Source organism: Gallinula chloropus (genome assembly GCF_964237585.1).
Source record: "Gallinula chloropus genome assembly, chromosome: 32".
Lineage (NCBI taxonomy): Eukaryota > Metazoa > Chordata > Aves > Gruiformes > Rallidae > Gallinula > Gallinula chloropus.
In genome coordinates, this window is record NC_140117.1 from 1,146,979 (window position 1) to 1,164,571 (window position 17,593).

Here is a 17,593-nt window from a genome sequence, read left to right on the forward strand (position 1 = left end):
TGTTTTTTCACTATTCCCTTACACCCTGATGATGATGAAAAATTTGCCTTTTCAGTCCCTACTGTAAACAAAACTGAACCCATGGAAAGGTGTCATTGGGTGGTGCTCCCACAAGGCATGAAAAATTCACCCACTGTGTGCCAGGCTTATGTAGCCTGGGCACTTGCTCCAGTACGAAGAGCCCATCCTGATCTCATCTTTTATCATCACATGGATGAGGTACTGATTGTGGGAACAAACTTGGACATTGAAAGTTTGATTCATGAGTTGACAGGGCATTTGGAAAGCAAGGGGTTACAGATTGCTCCAGAGAGAATTCAAAAGAAGCCAGTGTGGAAATCTCTGGGGGGGCAGATTGATAAAAGTACCGTAACACCCCAAAGGATTGAGATCCCAGCTGAGGTCAGCACGTTAAATGATGCTCAAAAGCTGCTTGGAGATACTAACTGGGTTAGACCATTGTGTGGCATTACGAATAGGGAACTGGAACCTGTAGTGGCATTGCTAAAGGGAGGAGGTGGTGCAGGAGCACCCAGAATCTTGTCAGAAGAAGCTAAAAAGGCCCTGGAAGTCATTAGTGACAAAATCAAAAATACATATACCCATGGATGGGATGCTGAGTGGGACATAGGAGTCACAGTCATTAATCAAACAGAACATGTGTTTGCTATTATAATGCAGTGGACTAATGACAAAGATCCCTTAAGGCTGTTAGAATGGGTGTTCCTGCCCATGCAGCCAAAGGGAACTGTAACTCTGTGTTTGGAGGTGACAGCCCAGGTCAGTGTAAAAGGCCACAACCACGTAGTAGAAACTGCAGGAACAGAACCCACATTTACTGTTGTTCCATCAGCAGCAGAGTATTTAGCTTGGGCCTTGAGGAACAGCACTGCCCTGCAAAGAGCTTTATCAGACCGTGCAGGGGAAGTGAAAGTGCATTACCCACCACACAGAATCTCTACAGCAGCACAGAACTGTCCAACAGAAGAAAAGCCCTTGTTGTCTGGGTGTGCGGTTCGGGGTGTTCCAGTGTTCACTGATGCAGGGGGAAGAGCTCAGAAGGCTGCGATTCCATGGCAGGAGAATGGGAAATGGCAGGATTTGCTATTCAAAGGAGCCCAAGCCTCAATCAGCAGCTGGAGCTGCAGGCGGTTGTGAGAGTGTGTGACAAGCGGAAAGCCGAACCGGTTCATCTGGTCTGTGACTCCCTGTGTGTGGTGGGAATAGTGACCCGAGTGGAACGGGCACTATTGAAAGGGGTTTCAGATGAGAGATTATGTAGATTGTTTAAGGAATTCTGGCTCCTCCTGTCTAACCAACAGCATCAGCACTTTATTACCCATATTGGCAGCCACACGGGACTAACTCAGGGTCTGGCAGAAGGCAATCAGAGAGCAGCCAGGTTGGCAGCACCAGCGTGGGCTGCTCCCTCAGCAGAGCGCTGTGCACAGGCTCGGAGATCACAGGAATCCTTTCATCAGTCTGCCAGGGAGCTTCAACGACAACACCACCTGTCAGTTGCTGAGGCTAAAGGGCTTGTACAGTCGTGCCTGGACTGTCAGCAGTTCCCCAGTGGCCTTGCCCCTGGTGTCAATCCTCGTGGCACAGGCCCACTAGAAGTCTGGATGTTACACACCTCCTAGAATTTGGCCGGCTGTGGTGGTTTAGCCCTGGCTGGAGGCCAGACATCCACCCAAGTCAGTCTATTACTTCCCTTCTTAGTTGGACAGGAGAGAAAACAATATATTAAGAGGCTCAGGAGACAAAATAAGGACAGGGAGAGATCACTCTGTCATCAATGATGTGGGCAAACCAGACTCTACACAAAGTGAAGAAGAGAAAAACTACTCTACTTTATTACACTACACTACAGCTACAAAGAACAGTGAAGAAAAACTGGATTTGGGAGCACAACCAGATCTTAAAACAAACACACCCTTATCTTAAAACACTTGCCCCCACCACTCCCTTCTTAGCAGACTTTAGTCAGGATTTTGCTCCCTTCTTCCCCCCTGTTCACAGTGTTAGAAATGCCAATGGTCCTAAAGAAAGGACTTGAGGTAGACACGTTAGTGAAGCAGTAATTTATTATACATTCTTGCAAGAGTGGGTGACCTAACAAAGTAGGCACACCTTTGATCAGAGTTTGTAGCACTTTTATTACATATCCTTGTTCAAAAATCATTAGGTTACCTCACACACCTGTACATAGTCATAACTTGTCCCACTTCATATTAAAATGTGTCCCAAGAGGTGATTTCCATAAACTCCTCCCAGCTGTGTCTGTGCACTGCTGTTTGGTGGTGGTCGTTGAGGGTCATAGGGATGAAGTCGGATGGCTCCTCTTCGTCACCACAAGTAACCTTCTGTCTTACGCAGACTCAGTTACCCCTTGACTCTGATCCCAACTACAAGTTTGATTTCAGCAGGTTTTGTATACCTGCAAGGACAAGGGGGAGCTTAACTAGTTACAACGAAATGCTTTGCCTGCATTTGTGACCAATTACAAGACAGATAAGGAGTTTGTTAGACCGATGGGAGGAACTGCACCTCATCAAAGATATCATTTTATTTTAACAGAGCACATCGTCCTCGAGTGCATAATTTACTCAAAAATTGGTGTTAGACTCAAACTTATGTCTCAATTGGTGTTTATCAGTGAGGCAGAGTCCTTCAAGCCAGGCATTGTTTATGGGAGGTCACCACTATGGCACTTCAAACCATCCTGTTAGCAAGTCTTCCTTAACCCTTTACAAGCATCTTAATGCAATATTTCAGCAATGTTGAGACATAAGTCCACAGCTTTCCCACCCCATCACCCATTACTTAGCAAATGAATCTTTAGGTGGGTCTCCAGGCCTAGTCAAAACCGTCTGGAGTCTTCTTTTTTGTCATGCGCCATCATCATGGCAGAACTACTGTGTTCACTGGATTCATGCACGTGTGAGCTTCCTTTTCTAGTACTTTCTGTGGGGAGGTGGTGGGGGAAAACTGCGCATGTGCATTTCCACAAACACAGTCAGGTGAACAAGCACTGGAGCAGCACAAAATGTCTGGCGTTGGTGAGGATGAGACCCCAAATCCCTCCCCCGAACCTCGTCCTTCAACTCCAGGAGTGGTAAGGTTTCCTTTCTCCAGCACTATAGCCAGGCAGTAGGGACAGTGTCCTTGCTATGGCTATAGTGGTGTATTGTTCACTTTCCATTAGACTTTCAGGCCGTCACAGCCTCCCCAACATGTGCGGTTTCACCTCCCGGAGCAACCAGAGAGGTGGGTGTTATTGAGACTGAGAGAGATCTCTTCAAACTCAGATAGTTGGTTTAGAAAGAATCAAGGTTTTCCTGTTCTGTTACTGCTTTACTTCTAGGCAGAGGACCCATGCTTCTCCTCTCAGGGTTGCAGATGCTGTGGTGATGTGTGAACGATGCTGTGTGATAGAAATTTATGCACTGTTAGGAGCTCTTGTTATTTTGGTTTTGTTCTTGATTGTGTCTGGTTTCAATTGTTGGTACAGCTGTGTACACCAATAAAGTTCAGTTTTGTTCAGTTAACCAAGAGTTTCTATATATCCTAAATTCTTCTACAGAAAATAAAATAACCCTTTTCAATTTGCAAAAGCAACATTTCCCAGCATTTTCCACACCAGCAAACCTGCTGTGGCATGGATCCATCTCTTCACAAGCTGTAGATGGTCTCTGCTCCCCGTTCTTATCCATGGGCTGCAGGGGGACAGCCTGCTTCTACCATGGTTTCTCCACAGGCCGCAGGGGAATCTTTCTCTCTGGCACCCGGAGTGCCTCATTCTTCCCCCCCTCTCCTTCTTCCCTGGCCTTGGTGTCCACATGGCTTCTTACATCTTCTCACTCCCTTCTCTGGGGGCAAAATGCAGCTGCCTGCGTTTGGGGTTTTTTGCCTATATGTTATTCCCAGAAGCGTTGTGACCGTCACTGATGGGCTTGGCCTTGGCCAGCAGCAACTCTGGCCTTGAATCGGCTGATGTTTACTTTCTGAGGCCTTCAGAGAGCTTCTAGCTGCTGCTTTCAGCAGTCATCTCTGCAGCCCCCCCATCCCTTCATAAAACACAGCTACGCAAAACTGCAACAAATGAGTAAGTCTACTTATACATCTATGTATAACTGGTACCTGACTAGTGCTAAAGGATCATCCTTTTTGCTATCTGTGTTTACAATGTTGGAGCTTTCCAGTACCTACATTTTTGCTGAAGGATTGTATAGATTGTTTAAGGAACTGTGGCTTCTATTATCTGGCCGACAGCATCAGTACTTTATTACCCATATCCGCAGCCACACTGCATTAACTCAAGATCTAGCAGAAGGAAATGAGAGAGCAGACAGGTTGGTAGCACCATCAAGGGCCGCTCCCTCAGTAGACCGTTTGCACAGGCTCAAAGGTCATATGAATTCTTTCATCAATGTGCCAAGGTTCTTCAACGACAATACCACTATTGTGCCAAGGCTAAAGGGATTGTACAGTCGTGCCCAGACTGTGAGCAATTTACCAGTGGCCTTGCTCCTGGCATGAATCTTCGTGGCACAGGCACACTGGAAGTTTGGCACCAAAAATAAACCAAAAAAAAGAGAGAGAGATCCCTTTTCTCTGGCAGTGTGGGGCTACTGCACAAACAGGGGAATCCAGTAAACATGTCCAACGCCACGTGTGCTCTGCCACAGCAGCACTTGTGGTACCCCCTGAAATCAAAACTGACAATGGCCTGGGATATACAGCACAGGCAACACAAACCTTCTGCCAGTTCTGGGGCATTACCCATGTCACAGGGACACCACATTCGCCCACAGGCCAGGCCATGGTAGAACATATGGACCAAACTCTCAAGCGTTTGCTTCATGAACAAAAAGGGGAGAGAAGGAGATCTCTGCAGCTGATTGACTAAACAAAGCTCTTTATGTTTTGAACTAATTATGTCTGCCACAGGACAGTTTGGTACCTCCAATGGTGAACCATGGAGTAGGTTTGAAAGGAGGTTTGGAAGGGAACAAAAAAAATAAAAGAGAAAAAAAAGGAGGAAAAAAAAAAAGAAGAAAGAAAGTCAGTGTCATGTGTTAGTAAGAAATGAAGTTACAGGTACTAACTTGGGGAAGGAGATCTGCCTGTGTCATTACAGATATGGGAACCAAGTGGATAAAGCTGTGGATCCAGAAGAAATCGAGCTTGCATGAACCAGGACGGGATCCTGATCCCAGTAACTGAAGTCAAGTGTTCCAACTGCAGCCTCAGTGGAATATGAATTTTGCTGTGGGACATTTTGAACCATCTAACAGTCTTTGAAATATGCATGTTTGTGGTAAATGAAAATTAGGGAAATATTGATTTCTGCACAGCCTAAGATCACTGCAGCAACTGATTTTTGTTGCTGGCTCACAATATGTGCTGAATGAATCTGTCTGACCACTCAGCATTCAGAAATTAATAGATCAAACACAAAAGATACAACCAAAACAAACAACAACAACAACAAAAAGAAGAAGAAGAAAAAAAAGAAAAAAGATAAAAAGGAATTCTTTGGATTGGACAATTGGTTTCATGACTGGGGAATTTCAGGATGGGTATTGTCAGTGGCCAAATTTGGATTATTGGATTTGGTAATTATGGTATTTGTCTTACATTTACTGCCATGTTTATTGAGCTTTCTGCAAAGGGCCCTTGCAGAGACCTCAAAAAGCAGTTTTTGTAACACAGATACTAAAAAGGAAAAATTGGCAAGGAGGACAGTGGGCCTGCTGGCAGCCTGGTTCTCCTCACAGAAGACAATATCCTTGAATTCCCATAAGACAAGAAAATTACTCATGTTGAGAGATATTTGGTAATTATATTCTCAAACATAATGACTTTGAAAACAGAGGTACACACTGCCTCAACCCAAGAAAAAGTTGTAGGAAGGTATTTGAGAGTAAGTAAACATGTCGTTAACCAGCCATAATAAGATGGCCAACACACAACAGGTGTGCAGATAACTTCTAGACATCAAAGGTAAACTAACAATGATTAGCTATAAGATATGCTTCTCAAAACATGTTATAAGTACTAATTAATCACTTTGGTGTGAGCAGTATGTGTAGCCAAATAGCAGTTTTTAGCTTGCCACATTTTACAGTATGGCTTTCTGTTTATCAGGATGGATAAGGAGTTTGTTAAAGATGTTGTTACATGCCTTGTTTGTTATTGTGTTGATATTGCTTTGCTTGCCATGTATCGTACAGTGTATTCAACGGCTTCTTGCACGCTCTTTGAATGGGGTGTTCCTTCTCCAAAATAAAAACGGGGGAATTGTGGAAGAGTGGCTACGTGAGAAGCAAGGCCATGGCTCTATGGAGCAATTGCTCAAGCAGTCTCCTGTGTAACTTAATAGTACGAGTAGGCCTTGCACCATCCCGACGCAAATGATAGAGAGGAAGGTCAGTATTTTGATAGCGATGTTACACAGGAACAAGGTTGTCCTGGTTTTGGTCAGGATGGAGTTAATTTCATTTGTAACAGCAGATGAATGCTGTGTTTGAGAGTAAAATGGGAGTACTGCTGATAACACCCTGATGTTTCTAGTTGCTGTCAGACAGTCAAGGACTTTCTCAGCTCTTCATGAGAAAGGAGGGGCGAAGCCAGGACAGGTGACCCAACTGACCAAAGAGAGTATTCCACGCCAGTTACGTCCTGCCCAGGATATCGGGGGCTGATGGGAGGAAGGCCTGGCGGCGGCTCCGGGACGCGCGGTTCTTGGGGGACGGTCGGGTTCTGGGACGGCTCTGGTTGGCACGGCCTGAGTTGTGTGGTTTGGTGAGAAACTGCATTGTGTATCAACAGCTTCATATATTTTGCTTTGAAGTCCTGTTAGTATTGTTACATTGTATCTTTCTGTTATCTTAGTAAACTATCCTTATCCCAACCCACGGGCCTCTTAATTTCTTGATTTTGGGGTTATTTGCCCCTTTCTATTCCTTTTCCCTTCCCTTACTTCTCACCCCCCCCCCCCTTCCCTTTAACCTGCTCTTTTCCTTTAAGGAGCAGGCAGCTGCGTGGATCTTGGCCCTCAGCCGGGTGAAACCACGACAAAGGTGTAGAAACAAGATGTATGTTTCAAGGATCTGCTGTTCCTGAGGATGAGAAAGAAGCACCGTTCCCAGACCACAAGATGGGTGATGTAACCTTTAACCAAGAACCAATCAAGTTGTAACAATTATAATATGCATTAGTGACAATTAATATGTATTAACGATAGTATAACAGAAAGCCGTTAGCCATAATAAATGGAAGCCTGCTGATTACTCATATTGAGCGTATCCTTGACTTCCCTCCGTCGCTCGAAAGAGGCAACATTTCCCCTTCCTTCAACTCCTGGGGCTGACGGTTTTCAGCCTTTTCCTCCAGAACAAACCAATGTCCTGGGACCCCATAACCCCCAGAGATGGACCAAGTGGCCCTGACTCAGACGTACAGTTCCCCAGGCTCTGGTTGGGGTTTTCTCACTGCCTCAGCAACGGTGGTCACACACAAAGACAGCAGCACTTTTTGGGAGGGGAAACACTTCCTGAGGTGCCAAACCTCGCTGGGTGCTGTTCCCCAGCACAGGCTGCTGGGAGAGGCGCTGGTCTTGGAAAAGCCACCTCTAGCACCTGCACCCAGGCAGGGATGAGGAAGCGGTTGAGTTCCCTTCACCCTCTTGTACCTGGGACCTGCTTAAAGCTTCACTTTATGGCTGTGGACATTGGTGCCTGCAGGCAGAACTTCAGCTCCTTGTGTGGGGTATGGAGCTACAAGTCACACTCCCATAACTGAATTCTGAAACTGGGAAAGGGTTGGGTCTTGATCAGCCTGGTGCACCTGGCGGCTCGGTTCCACCCAGTGAGCAACTTGTCTTTCTCTGGGGGTTTAGTGAGGCAGAATGTGGAGGGGAATGGGTGGGGCCTCAAGTCCTGCACAGAAATGATAATTCTCTAAGAAGGGAAATTTCCATTCTTTTCATCAACCAGCTGCAGCCAGCAACTCGTTTCCATCACAAGAGCAACTTCTCCTTCTGAAAAGTATTTAGAATATTTCCTTTCATTCACATTCAGTAATAGATTTGGGATAATTCCTGGAGAGGGGTAGTGGGGCAGAACAGGGACTGAATAGAGGAGCTGTATGCAGTCCTGTCCTGCCCTCGAACACCGGTTTCATGTGCTGTCAGGATGCTGGTATAGGGGCTCTTGGGATTTCGGAGCCTTTTTGGGGTAGGGGCAGCTCTTCTTTGCCAGATCTCCTCTGTGACACCCATTGCCCTCCTCTGCCTCCTTTCTCTTCCCTCCTTTCCAGTGCAGCTGCAGATGTGGCTCCTGGTGAGCCCCGGGGGCCTCCTGAGGTATTGGGTGACTCTCCACATGCTCCAGCTGGGATCAGGTAGGAATCCTGCAGGTCTGGTGGAGGGTTTTGGCCACACCATGTGGCAGATGTGGGGCAGGGAGCTGCTGTGGGGCAAGAAAAGCCCAGCCCAGACTTCGGACCTGCATGCTTTTGCTTTCCCTTGTCTGTTGTGGCTCACAGCAGGGCTGGCTTGGGTGGAAGTAGTTTCCTGGGAAACCTCCTTCTCCTTCCAGTCCTCCCACTCCCAATCCAGTTTCTTGGGGGTCTCTGGAACATGGGAGGGCAAAGCAATGCCTGCAGCATGGAGCGTGCCTGGCTCACACCAAGCTCGGCGCTGGCCTGCAACACCCTCAATTAACACAGACTTCGTCTCTATGTCTCTGTGGCCAAGCTGACTTCAGAGTGGTGGGACCAGGCCATGCCGTCTGTGGCACCATGGGGCAGGACGTTGTGCTGCCGTGTCACTTGTCCCCAGCTATGGACACTCAGAGCTGGGACATCAGGTGGATCCGGCACAGGGTCTCTGAAACGGTGCACCACTACCGACATGGGGAGGACGTGTCCTGGGATCAGACAGAGGAATATGTTGGGAGGACAGAGCTGGCCAGAGATGGTCTCTCCAGAGGAAGGCTGGACTTGCGAATCTCTGGGCTGAGACCCTCTGATGATGGTCAGTATGTCTGCACCGTGACCGATGGTGCCTCTTATGGAGAAGCTTTGGTGGAGCTGGAGGTGTCAGGTTTGTGTCCTGTGCCGCATTTGTAGGGGTGGTTATGGTGTCTCTGGGCTTGTCTGTCCCTCCCAGAGCTCTGTCTCATCCCTTGGTGCCCAAGGAGAGCTGTCATGGTGTCTGGAAGCCTTGGGGCTTCTGGAGCAAAGAGGGGTTGGTGCAGAACCTGCCTTATGGTGCCAAAGCTGGGCAGCTCAGTCCTGCTGTGCCGGGTTTGGGGGGAGATCTGGGGCTGTTGGGCATCAATGCTGGACGGTTCCTGACCAGGTTAGGGTGGGTTTGGTGAGAGCTGTGAGGGGTCTGCTCGGGGATGCGGTGGTGGCCTTGGAGCTGAGCCCATCCCTCCCTGACCCCAACCCTGGGCTCTTCCCCAGCCACAGGCTCTGGCCCTCAGCTCTCTCTGGAGGGTTACGAGGCCGGAGGCATCCGGGTGCTGTGTCGATCGGCCGGATGGTTCCCGCAACCGGAGGTGCTGTGGAAAGACCCCAACGGGCACCGTGTCCCCTCCGTCTCCCAGAGAAGTTCCTCTGATGCCAGGGGCCTGTTTGACACTGAAGACACTATCGTGGTGATGGGGACCAGAGATGGGAACTGGTCCTGTGTGGTCAGGAACAGCCACCTGGACCAGGAGCAGGAGGCGTCCCTGCGCATCTCCGGTGCGACGGCTGCAGCCAGCCCCTGCGGCGCTGGAGCAGGGCGGGGGTTGGCTGCCTGGCTTGGAGCAGCTTTGGACTGGGCTTGGGGTGCAGTGTGGGGGTGTGGGGGCATAAGAGGACTCTGACCCATTGGCCAGGGCTCGTGAGACAAGGGCTGGGAGGTGTGGGGTGGGGGTCTCTTGGTCCTTCTCCCCACAGACATGAGTGTAAATCAATCCCTTTCCCTGTGGATCTGTTTGTTTACCAGCTCCCTTTTTCTACAATGCCCGTCCCTGGATGCCTGGTCTGGGTGTGCTCCACGCGCTCTCCATTGGGCTCCTTGGTCTTGGAGCTTTTCTCTGCCAAAGGAAAAGTACATTTGCCCCAAAGGACGTGTTTCCCTCATCAAAAAGCTCTTTGGGAAGGTCAGAAGTGGACGAAGACACAGTGGGTTGTGGGTGGGAGGACAGGGATCAGGGCCAGAGTGCCTGGCTGGTGGGAAGGTCCCAGAGACCCTCTGGAGCTGTTCCCACTGAGCTGCTCTCCTGACCTCCTCTTCCTCTGGCTTTCCAGCGCTGCTGTCCAGAGAGCTGGGTGAGTCCTTCTGGCCCCTTCCCCCAGTAAAACCTCCTGGCACAGGAGCCCCCAGGAGGGACTTGCCTTTGTGGGGTTCCTGACTTTGAGGCTGAGCTCTAAAGATCCTGGGTAGGCTTGCAGGGGGATGGACTGGCATGGAGCCATACCCAGGAGTGAGGCAGTCTGGTTCTACTCCCCAAAAAGGAAGAGTTGAGGATCAGCCTGAGGTCTGTGTGCTCCTGTGGGATCAGCCCTGGCGTGTGAGTGGTTGTTCCCTCTGGTCACACATTGCTTCTTGGTTTTGCTTTCCAGGGAACTGGAAAGCAGCCCTGGGTGAGTCTGGTGGAAGGAGCCATTGCTGACCTTTGGGGGTTTGGCCCTTCTCTCAGAGGAATTTGGGGTGTGCCTGAGCTCTGACGGCTCCTCATGGGCAGTTGGGGGATGATGAGATGTCCCACCTGATCAAACATGGTTTCTCTTTGCTTTCCAGAGGAATGAGATGCAGCCCTGGGTGAGTGTCCCTGAGCTGAAGCACAGCCTGGGGTCCTGTCCTGAGATCTTGCTGCTCGGCCCTTTCCCTCCCTGCCCATCCTCTCCATCTCGGCGTCCCTGGGGCTGGGAAAGCCCAAGGCCATGTGCCTGGGAGGGTGGGCAGCTTGGGCAGATTAGCACGGGAATGGACCCTCTGCCCTGCACTGAGCTGATGGGGACAGGGTCTGTGATGGGACCAGCTCTCCTCTCTCCTGGTACCCTGGAGGAAGTTTCTGCTGCCCCACACTCCAGGTAATTGGGGGTTTGGGTGCTGCTCTGGGGGGTTGTGTTTTGCCATGGGACAAAGCTCAGCTGTGGCCATGATGGGACCAGCCCTGGGATGGGATTTCTTGGAGGAAGGAGATTCCCTGTATCCTGCCCCATGGGGCAGATGCTGTCCCCAGGAATTGAAACCTGCTCAGCGCAGAGCTCTGCCCTTGATGCTCTGGCTCCTCCAGTCCCTGCAGATGTGGTGACCCTGGATCCCAACACAGCTCATCCCTGGCTTGTCCTGTCCCAGGATGGGAGAAGTGTGAGATGGGGAACAACACAGCAGGACCTGCCCGACACCCCCAGAGATTGATGTATTGCTTCTGTGTGCTCAGCCAGGAGGGGTTTGTGGAGGGGAGGCACTGCTGGGAGGTGGAGGTGAAGGGGGAGGTGGGAGGTGATTCAAGGTGGGTTATAGGGGTGGCCAGGGACTCTCTGAACAGGAAGTTGTATATAAAACTGAGCCCCAAAAAAGGGATCTGGGGGGTGGAGCACTGGAAAGGGAAGTCTGTGTCTCTCACCTCTCCTCACACCGCCCTGTCCGTGTCCCAGGTCCCCAGCAGAGTCTGGGTGTGTCTGGACTCCCCATGGCGGCTGGTGACTTTCATCGATGGTCACAGTGGGGCCGAGATCTTCACTTTCCCACCAGCCTCGTTCAATGGAGAGACCATCCAACCGTGGTTTTTGGTGGGGACAAAAGGAACCGAGCTGTGCCTGGGGGGACAGCACCTCCTACTCCCCTTCTTCCCTCCCCACAGCCCTGCAGAGCCCCTGCCTTTCTTCAGACCCTGTCTACACTCCTCTCCTCCCTGCCACAGGAGCAGATGTCCCCCTTGGCCCCATCCCAGCACAGGGAGCAGGGGGGCAGTGACGGGGCTCAGAAGGTTTTGTCTGGGCTGGAGCTCATTTCCCCACCGTGGCTGGTACAGGCTGTGTGTTGTATTCCTGCTGCAGGCAGAGCTGGTAACAGTGTGATGATGCAACCATTAGGAGCCATGTGGGGATGCACAAGCTGTGGCCAGGACACAGTTGCTCGCCCTGGGCTCCATCATATCTCCAGCTGTCCCAGCTGTGATCCGTTGGTTGCAGCTCTGGCTCTGGCTGGGCTGAACTCTACAAAGTCGAATTTTGCAGGTGGGTGGGACAGAAATGTGTTTGGGTCGGTGCCCAGACACGGTTAATGGGGGGTCAGGGCTCTGCCTGGCTCTGCTCACAACCCCCCTCTGAAGACCAGCCCAAGGACTTACCCAAAGGACACTCTGGTGACAAGCATCCTTGGGGAGAGCTGAACATATATAGGAACATAGGAAGAGGAAAGCTCCTGCCCCAGATGGGGCGAGGGGTGGGAGATGGCCAGAGAGGGATGAAGACAACAGGAATGGAAATGAGGTAGGGCATAATCATGAGCACCCACACAACTGAAGGGCTGTGCAAATCACACACACCCCTCCCCCCACTCCCCCAGAAACTGGCAGAGAGCAAACCTGCTAATTTAGAAATATTTGACCAGTAGCAGATGGTGGGGTAATTGTTAACCAGTTACCATCAATTTACAAAGCTTTTCCTAACCCTGTCACAGGAACAAACAGGGCAGATGGTGTGTACTGGGTGCCGGCTTTGTGCAGTTACCACCCAGCACCTGTCTCTGTGCAGACATAGAATAAATCCAATCCCTCTGCTCTGTGTGTGTGTTGGTGGCCTTTGCTGTGGGTCACAAAACAAGTTTTGGGACAAGCAGGGGGCTCGCTTGCCAGCACCCTGTGTCCCCGGGATGCCCCAGCTCTGTCCACATCTGTGTGGCACAATCCTGCTGGGATCAAGCCTGAGGTGTGTTTCCCTCCTGCCCTTCTGAGCTGGGCACTCCGTACAGGTGGCAGCGGCTGGTGGCTGGTTTAAGGACTGGGCTCTGTGCACAAAAGCCTCTTTGTCTCAGAGTGGCTTCACAGGCAGCAGCAGAGCAAAGTCCAGAGCGGGGACAGGATTCCCTACACGCCCTCCCCCCCCCCCCCCCCCCCCCCCCCAGGGCTCTGGGAAAGCGACATTTCCCAGTACTGACTGGGGTGGCTGCTGCTGCAGTGAGGTTTGATGCTGCTGTGGAGCTGGGGCAGTGGGGTGGTGTAGGGATGCGTTGGGTTTGGATGGGGTGGGTTGGAATGTGTGTGGGGTTGGCTTGGTTGACCTGAGTCTAGTTGAGTTCCCTTAACTTGTCTTTAGTTCAACTGCATTGACCTGTGGTAGCCAAGTTCACCAGTGTTGACCAGTGCTGACCAGCATTGACCTGCATTGACCAGTGTTGACTTCAGTTGAGGTGCGTTGGGGTGACTTGTTGTCTTGACTTGACTTGGGAAGGGATGGGTTGTGTTGTGATATGATGGGATGGGATTGGATAGGATGCTGCTGTGAGTGGGATGAGAGGGTGGCTGAGCCCTGCAGAGCATGGGAAGGGGAGTGGGACGCAGGAGAACAGTTTAGGTCTGTGGTCACACTCAAACCATTTTTTGGTGGGGAAACAGCTCCTGAGGAGCCAAACCTCTCTGGGTGCTGTTCCCCAGCACTGACTGCGGGGCAGGCACCGCTCCGGGAAAAGCCACCTCCAGCACCGGCACCCAGGCAGGGATGCGGAGGGGGTTGGGGTCCCTTCACTCTCTTGTCCCTGGGAGCTGCTTAATGCTTCCCTGGGGTGGAGCCTCAAGTCCTGCCCAGAGACAGGAACTGGGAAAAGTTCAGGTTTCTTGAGAGCGTGGTGCAGACAGCAGCTCATGCCCAGACGTGAATGACTTTTCTGGATAGATTTGAGATCACTCCTGGAGAGGGGCCATAAGGCAGAGCAGGGGCTGCCCCTGGGACCCATCTGAGGTCCTGTCCTTCCCTCGAGCACCGTTTTCTGGTGCCATCAGGGTGCTGGTGCAGGGGCTCAGGGGATTTCAGAGCCTGTTTGGGGGAGGGGCTGCCCTTCTTCACGAGATACCCTCTGGGGTGGCTGGGACCCCCATCGCCCTCCTCTGCCTCCCTTACCTTCTCTCCTCTCCAAGTTCCAGCTGATGTGTCTGCCGGTGAGCCCTGGGGACCTCCTGAGGTTTTGGATGACTCTCCACGTGCTCCAGCTGGGATTAGGTAGGGATCCTGTGGGACTGGTGGGGGCTTTTGCCCACTCTGGGTGGTGGATGTGGGTCAGGGAGCTGCCATAGAGCAGGGGGAGCCCAGCCCGGAGCTTGGGCCCGCATGCTTTCACTTTCCCTTGGCTGCTGTGGCTGGAGTGGGGCTGTCTGGGTTGGAGGTCATTCTTTGGAGCAGGTTCTCAGTTCTCCTTCCGGTCCCGCTCCAGTTCCTCCGGGGTCTCTGGGCCATGGGAGGGCAAAGCAATGCCTGCAGCATGGAGCGTGCACCGCTCACACCAACCTCAGCCCAGGCCTGCAACACCTTCAATTAACGTAGGCACCATCTCCATGTCTCTGTGTCATTCTCCATGGCCAAGCTGACTTCAGAGTGGTGGGACCCGTCCGTCCTCTCCGTGTCACCGTGGGACAGGACGTGGTGCTGCCGTGTCACTTGTCCCCAACCATGGACAGTCAGAGCTGGGACATCAGGTGGATCCGGCACAGGGTCTCTGAAACGGTGCACCACTACCGACATGGGGAGGATGTGCCCGGGGAGCAGATGGAGGAATATGTTGGGAGGACAGAGCTGGACAGAGATGGTCTCTCCAGAGGAAGGCTGGACTTGCGAATCTCTGGGCTGAGACCCTCTGATGATGGTCAGTACGTCTGCACTGTGACAGAAGGTGCTGCTTATGGAGAAGCTTTGGTGGAGCTGGAGGTGTCAGGTTTGTGTCCGGTGCAGTGTTTGTAGGGGTGGTTATGGTGTCTCTGGGCTTGTGAGTGTACCTCCCAGACTTGCGTCCCATCTCTTGGTGCCCCAGGAGAGCTGGCATGGTGTCTGGCAGCCTTAGGGGGTGCAGGCGCTGCCTTGAGGCACTGAAGCAATGCAGCTCAGTCCTTCTGTGTCCAGAGGTTTGGGGAGAGATCTGGGGCTGTTGGGCATCAACGCTGGGTGGTTCCTGCACAGGTTGGGGTGGGTTTGGTGAGAGCTGTGAGGGGTCTGCTCGAGGATGCAGTGGTGGCCTTGGAGCTGAGCCCATCCCTCCCTGACCCCAACCCTGGGCTCTTCCCCAGCCACAGGCTCTGTCCCTCAGCTCTCTCTGGAGGAATACGAGGCCGGAGGCATCCGGGTGCTGTGTCGATCGGCCGGATGGTTCCCGCAACCGGAGGTGCTGTGGAAAGACCCCAACGGGCACCGTGTCCCCTCGGTCTCCCAGAGATGTTCCCCTGATGCCAGGGGCCTGTTTGACACCGAAGATGCCATCGTGGTGACTGGGACCAGAGAGGGGAACTGGTCCTGTGTGGTCAGGAACAGCCGCCTGGCCCAGGAGCAGGAGGCGTCCCTGCGCATCTCCGGTGAGACGGCTGCAGCCAGCCCCTGCAGCGCTGGAGCAGGGTGGGGGTTGGCTGCCTTGCTTGGAGCAGCTTTGGTCTTTGGTTCTTTATGAACTCTTGAAAATTAACCCTGATCAACTGGGCAAAAGAGACCTGGAAAGCTTTTAATACACTTAAAAAGGAACTTAAGAGAGGTCTAGACTTGCTCTTTTTACATGAAAAACCAGGAGTAAACCTGGGAGTCCTGGCTCAACCTTTAGAACCTGTCGTGGTTTTACCCCAGCTGGGAGCCGAGATCCATGCAGCTGCCTGCTCTTTAAAGGAAAAGAGGAGGGGAACAAGTGGGGGAGGCGGGTGTGGGGGGTGAGGGAAGGGAACGGAAAGGGAAGGAGCAAACAACAACCCAAACCCAAGAAACTAGAAGGCCTGTGGGTTGGGATAAGGATAGTTTACTAAGATAACAGAAAGATACAATATAACAATGCTGACAGGACTTTAGAGCAAAAAATATATGAAGCTGTTGATACACAATGCAGTTTCTCACCATACCACACAACTCAGGCCGTGCCACCCTGAGCCATGCCGGAACCCGACCATCCCCCAAAAACTGCGCATCCTGGATCTGTCCCTGCTCCTCCTCCCATCAGCCCCCCTTTATACCAAGTAGGACTTAATTGGCATGGAATACTCTCTCTGGCCAGTTTTGGTCACCTGTCCTGGCTTCGCCCCTCCTTTCTCATTAATAGAGAAATATGAAGAGCTGAGAGAGTCCTTGACTGCTTCACCACAACTAGAAACCACCAGGGTGTTATCAGCACTGCTTTCATTTTAACTCTCAAACACAGCATTCCATCCGCTGCTACAGAAGAAGTTGACTCCATCCTGACCAAAACCAGGACAGCTGTGCAAATTGAAACAACACAGACACCCTTCCCCTTCAATGAACATGGTGTTCATTTAAATAAGGTTGACTGATAGTAGCTGATAAGGTAATTACCACCCAATTAGTGACAATTGAGGTGGGTGTTTCTAATCCTGTAGATTGGTGAGTGGTGGTGTTGTAGTCCAACCAACCCTTTAATTGCACAAAGCAATTGAAAACTTCCTTCTGCAGCCCTAAATTTAGGGGAGTTTCATCAAATTTGAAATGCATTTGTTTAATTTCCGGTAGGTTTTTTTGAGCAAATAAAGGAGACAGAACAAACCCATCCTTGGTTTTGTTTTTTAAGGATTAATTTCTTTTTCTTGCACAGAGGAAATGCATTTTCTTTGGGCAGATGATGCCCCTTTTTGGGGGCCTCTAAAACAACAACTTCTTAACTTTTAGTTCTTCCTGGGATGGATTTTGGGCTCAGATTGTGTTTGTCACACGCAAATAATTTTAGTTTAAGGAAATTTGTGATGCAGTGGCTGCAGGAAAAAGATGGACAAAAGGAAGGAAAAAGGGGACAACAAAGGGGGAGGAAAGACAGGGGTAGGGGGAAAAAAGACCACAAAAACCAAAGAAATGGGAAAATAGAAAGGGGTGTAAGAAAAAAAGGGGGAAGGGGGGGAACAAAGGAGGAGAAGGGGAAAGTAAAAAGGACAAATGTAAAAAAAAGGGAGGAGATTAAAAAAGGGGGGAAAGGTGATCATAAAGATTGATAATGGTAAGAAATAAAAGGAGGAAAAAAAAAAAGATAAAAAAGTAAAAAAACCCAAAAAAACAAAGGAGTAAAACGGTTGAAAAAGGAAGGAAAAGAGAAATAAAAAAGGCCAAGCTGGAAGAGGACGTTTCTTCCCCAAAGGGTGGGGGTTGCCCCATCCTTCCTCATCCCTGGGACCAGGTGGGTTTGGGTCTGCCCTCCCCGCCCACGGCGGGCGTGGAGGTACCGCAGAGCCCCACGCTGAGCTGGCGGGGGATGCGCGGGGCTGGGTGCTGCTGAGCCCCGGCCATGGCTGCGCTGGAGTCTACGCAGGTAGGGAGGAGCCGGGGTGACAGGCAGGGAGAGCCCTCGGACCCTGCGCAGTCAGGAGGAGGGGGACCAGCTGCAGAGGGAGGGTCT

At 51.3% G+C, this 17,593-nt stretch overlaps 3 protein-coding genes across 3 annotated transcripts in view; 2 read left to right on the top strand and 1 right to left on the bottom strand.

Annotated features, from left to right (window-relative positions):
* Positions 1–17,593, bottom strand: part of LOC311202930 (butyrophilin subfamily 1 member A1-like) — a gene marked incomplete at both ends in the record, with an annotated part of 517,675 nt that overhangs the window by 227,307 nt on the left and 272,775 nt on the right. The gene's annotated exons all lie outside the window — the stretch shown is intronic.
* Positions 1–17,593, top strand: part of LOC311202846 (class I histocompatibility antigen, F10 alpha chain-like) — a gene marked incomplete at both ends in the record, with an annotated part of 66,910 nt that overhangs the window by 35,385 nt on the left and 13,932 nt on the right. The gene's annotated exons all lie outside the window — the stretch shown is intronic.
* LOC311202849 (butyrophilin subfamily 3 member A1-like) lies at positions 1,092–13,170 on the top strand (the record flags this gene model as incomplete). Its single annotated transcript, XM_084277499.1, is given in 10 exon segments — positions 1,092–1,278; positions 8,326–8,409; positions 8,765–9,112; positions 9,478–9,759; positions 10,007–10,185; positions 10,805–10,825; positions 11,046–11,097; positions 11,313–11,417; positions 11,420–11,905; positions 13,139–13,170. Coding segments are annotated over 10 exon segments (1,776 nt in total).